Raw genomic sequence first — 5000 nt, 5'->3', positions numbered from 1 at the left:
TGATTACCAGTTACGTGCTTTAGCCCACTACGCCGCCACCACTCCTTGATCTGTTCACCATCAACTTTCACTGAAGCAGCAACTACGGCCTCCCAAATGCTGTTCAAAGAGGTGCATTGTCTTCCTTCATGTTTGAGAAGAGCCCACAAGTTCTCAGTAAGCTTTAAGTCAGGTGAGGAAGGGGGCTAAGTCATTATTTTGGCATCTATGAGGCCCTTGCTGGCTCGCCAAGCAGTGGAGTACTTGGATGCATGTGATGGAGCATTGTCCCATATGAAGATCATGGCCTTGCTGAGGACTTCCTGTACCACTGTTTGAAGAAAGTGCTTTCCAGAAACAAGTTTCAGTCCATCTTCAACTCGAAAAGGTCCAACTACCTCATCCTTAATGAAAGCAGCTCATACCAGTACCCCTTCTCTGAGCAGTTGGCACCTTGTACTTCTGGGCACTCCAGGTAGGTTGCAGTGGTGGCATTGGGGGATAATGGGTTCCTGGTGGCTTCACGTTTAATTCTTCTCAAGTCTTTTGCCGTTAATTTGCATTTTTTGAGCCCCAGTTGACTATTCGCAACAAAATGTTTGATTGTCCGGTGGTCATGCCTCAATAGTTTATCTATTCAAGAGTGTTACATCCGTCTGAAGTGGTGGTGGTGGTAGTGGTGTAGTGGGCTTTAGCACATAACTTGTAATCAGAAGGTTGCTCGTTCGATCCCCACAGCCACCACCATTGTGTCCTTGAGCAAGACACTTAACTCCAGGTTGCTCCGGGGGGATTGTCCCTGTAATAAGTGCACTGTAAGTCACTTTGGATAAAAGTGACTTTTAGGTCCGCAGGGCCGCAGGAGTCGCCTACCAGCCGCTGAAACCGGGGAGGGGGCTCGCTGCCGACCACCTGGAGCGGGAGAACCGCTGTCAGGGGCGGGGGAGACCCCTTCTGTTCCCCGAGAACGCAGCGGGGCGTTCCGTCCGCCAGGGGCTGGAAGTGTGCCTCTGATCCGCCCGGAGAGGCGCGGCTGTCATCCGACAGAGGGTGGAGGAGTGGCCGAGGAACACGCTACGGCGTATCGGAGAACCGTCGAGTAGTTTTTTTTTCTCTCTCACTGCCGCGCTGCGTTGGCCTTTTCCCTCTCGTTAAAATGTTTGTGTTTTTTGGGGGGGGTACTACACTGTTACAGGAAGTACCCCCCCATTTTAATTCTTTCTGTTCCCCTTGTCCCCTCCCTTGTCCAGGTAGATGGGGATGACCTGCCGGCAGACTAGGCTTTAAGCATGCCCTCCCCCAGGGAAAGGGGGGGGGGGGGGGGTGTACATCAAGCCGGAGGCTCCCCAGCCTGAGATAACGAGGGAGAAATGTGGCAGGGTGATCCTACACACCCGGTCCCTTATCAGGCTAATTAAGCCTCCGAGAGGGATAAAGGTCAACTGCAGAGGATCGTGCGGGAGAGAGAGATCGTTTACGGACATGTCCGTCATGTGTGTTTGTCTTCTTTTAAGTTTATCATTAAACCATTATTTATATCGTCAAGCCGGTTCTCGCCGCCTCCTTTCCACTGATCCCTTTACAATCACCCAGCCTTAAAACATATTAACCAAAACACTGTAGTTAAACCAAAACCATTTTTCATACAAATACATTTATGAGAGTAAATTACCACGGGCATGACGCATGTTCTAGTAAATTATGCATTGGCCTTCCTGGCTATTATCCTGATACCAGTGTCATGCCCATTACCACATGAATTAACTGGTGGGTACGGTAATTGGTTTAACCCCAAATTCCCAAGACAATGGGCTTTAATAAAAAAGAAAACCTCTTATAATGGAGGAGAATGTGGTACAAAAGCCACATTCAAATAAGAATTAATGACAAATAAATGCTATTTATAAAACTAACAAGCCAAATCAAGGCAATTAAACATGTCCTGAAAACAATTATTGCATTAAAACACAAGTTCTGCTCACTGTCATGGTGACTTTCTTTTCTTTGGGGAGTTCAATCACGTTGATGTCATTGTAGAGCACGTTTTCCAGGCAGCCATGGAAGTTTCTTCTGGAATGTGATTTCTGAAGTCCAGCACTTGATGTGCCACCAAAACTGATCTTGTGAAAGAACAACAAATTCACGTTAACCGGAAAATGAACATTCATAGATGTGCGTTTGTGTTTAGTGCAAGTATTGCGACAAAAGGAAGGTGATATAAAAAGGTAGCAGCTGCTCTGGGAGTTACACTAAACTGGTCTGATTGAGTAAGAGGTCATTAGGCATTCACCTCGTTAATCTCGCCATGACTCCAGTGCTGGAGCAGCTGCAGCTGTTGTGTGTCTTTGTCCACTGTGAAGTTAACGAGACCTCGTATGTGCTCGATGCTGACATGATGCCAGTGCTGATCATCCAACAGGCTGCCCAGCGACACCACGCTGTGAAAATCACTTCCAGAACCCCTGCCTAAAAAAAGAAAGTTGGTAATTTGTTGTTTATTTATGATCGTTTGCTGATGTTATTATATAGACTGCGTTCAGTTGCACGTGACAATTCCAATTTATGTTGCGATATCAGAATTTACATGTTAACCACAAATCCGAATATACCAAAAATAAACTCTGGGGCATTTTTGGGCTGCCGACTGCAATTTTTCACACTCAAATTTAAAAGCTCGCCATTTACGCAAATTGTGGACTAACTGCCAATAATCGGTCTCGTTTTGTTCAGAAACCCCCCAAATAAAAAAATGACTCCAGTTATTCCTAAAATAATATTGTTTACAATCTTAGGATGAACAAAAATGCATTGTCCTAACAATTCTCTTGACTCCATCGCCCTCCAAAAAGTCTTACTTTATGCCACCAGATGGCAGCATATACTAGAAAAAATACATTTTACACCTTCCGTCACAAAATGCCGATCTGACATGTAGGTGGCGCTCTAACGCATTTGTAGCCCTCACAGATGTGCTCGCCCATAGACATTCAGTCCAGGGGCGGAGCCAGGAGTTTTTCAAAGGGGTGGCCAGACAGGGGCAAGCGATCAGCCTGTTGTGGCATTTTTACATGGGGGGGGTTAAGTGGATACAATGACACCCGGGACAGAGCGGTGCGGCGACCTTGGTGTGCGCACATGTTAAGTTTATACATTTGTACAGAGATGATTTCACCTCTAAATAACTAAATTGTGCTAAAAAAATGACCAAAACAATTAATAAAAGCAATTGCAAGTAGGGTGGCCAATGGGGTCGGTCCATGCTGGCCACGCCCACCCCTGGACACCCTCTAGCACAGCTACTGATTCAGTCTAATTTTCAGTTTGTGCACCACCGCCATTGTTTTATCAAATATCTCGGCCTCCGAGTGGACTATAAACTCAACCTAAGCTGAGATACTCTTTTATGCAATGATGTAACGCTTGATCATCAATAGTCGATAGCATATATTTCCTATGATTGGTTTAGCATGCTTTTCCTGCAGGACTGCTATATTGTTCTGGACATCTAAGTTATTAACTACCGTTTATTTTGCAGATTTAGGAGCTGTGAGATCTGTCTACTGAAAAGACTTGTCTACTTGTCATTTACAAGAATCTCCAATATTAGTATCAGCCATGTGTGTTAGCATAATGTGTTCGGATAGTTTTAGCAGATCATTTCATTTATGGGTGTTTCTTCAAATTTTGGTTGTAAAGTCTTTTTACAACATGTTTCACACTCCCACTAGTTTATTACTTTGTTACTAACAATTTGTTTCCATACAAGGATTTATTTGCGGAAAAAGGTTTAGCGCATCAAAATGTTTACGATATATCTGATGCAAAATGATCAATAAAATCAACACAATTGAATTTCACTCAAGTCTGCGATTTAAAAAAAATGTTTTTTAAATTAAATATTCAACCCTTTTGTCTTGCTATGGCTTATTTCATAGCTTACATTGCACGTATCTTAAATACACACAATTAAATACAAATTACAGCTTGACCGGAAATGACGGCCAATAATATTTTTATATTTTCCTTGATTTTGTTCAAACATCACTTGTCTCATATTTTATCTCAAGCATGCTCTTCACTGACACAAGTACACACAAATGTGAAAAAATAAATAAATTATAGATATATATATATATATATATATAAAACTGATAGAAATAATTTTCACACAATAGAGAATAATATTGAAATGGTTTATTTTAATTTCAATATTTGTTTACATTAATCAGTTTTACACATGTAATAATTTATATATTAGTAAATATTGAACATCTATGTCACTTTAAAAATAGGTCCATAATGTTAAACTGCTTTTAATGGGTTTTAATGGGTTAACGGGTTGTTACCTCAACACATATGGTAAAAAAATAAACAAATAAAAAGTAAAAAGTATGATTTTACTCTAGAATTAACGGTAAAAATTGATATATTTTTTTAAATACGTTTATTTTTTTGTTTATCATAAGTTTATTAACACATACAATATTATTTATGAATAATTGGATTTTATTTTGTGGATTCTCTGAAAGATGAGACCAAAAAAAAAGTAATGGCGGCAGCTAGAGCTGGATCGTTAATCTGGCATACCGAGCATTTTCCCGGTGGGCCGACGCACTTTGGGGCCGATCAGGGGAGGACTGGCCATCGGGAGAACCGAGGGGTCTGGTGGGTCATCCGCGAAATGGGCTGAATGGGCCGTGATGAGCTAAAATGAGCCGCTGCGTTATGCAGAAAGGACAACAAAACGGTGCCATGATATGCAGAAAAGGACAGCGAACACCCCCTCCCCAACCGCGCACAATAATTTACAACTTATTAGCTCAACCCATAACCACCCTCAACAACTTTTGGGCCAGTTGCTATGTAAAATCCCGGGCCAATTTCTCTTCCCAGTCCAGCCCTGGCAGAGCAGCCCAAAGATGTAAGGAGTTAAACTTTCTGAAAAGTAAGATTGTTGCTAAATTTCACACATTTGCTGTTCTTCAATCTGTTCAAGCAACCACAGATACTGTTAGCGCTTA

General features: G+C 42.2%; 1 protein-coding gene across 2 annotated transcripts in view; it reads right to left on the bottom strand.

Moving 5' to 3' along the window:
• The window catches only part of cntnap3 (contactin associated protein family member 3), a 136189-nt gene that overhangs the window by 63874 nt on the left and 67315 nt on the right, over positions 1 to 5000 (bottom strand). For both annotated transcript variants that reach the window (XM_052116844.1, XM_052116845.1), the window contains 2 exons: positions 2270 to 2445; positions 1962 to 2099 (listed from right to left, as the gene is read on the bottom strand). In XM_052116844.1, coding sequence (XP_051972804.1) covers positions 1962 to 2099; positions 2270 to 2445 — 314 coding nt within the window. The remainder of the gene's footprint in view (positions 1 to 1961; positions 2100 to 2269; positions 2446 to 5000) is intronic.

The sequence above is a fragment of the Xyrauchen texanus genome, chromosome 44 (genome assembly GCF_025860055.1).
Source record: "Xyrauchen texanus isolate HMW12.3.18 chromosome 44, RBS_HiC_50CHRs, whole genome shotgun sequence".
NCBI lineage: Eukaryota > Metazoa > Chordata > Actinopteri > Cypriniformes > Catostomidae > Xyrauchen > Xyrauchen texanus.
This window is presented reverse-complemented; position numbering and strand designations above follow the sequence as displayed.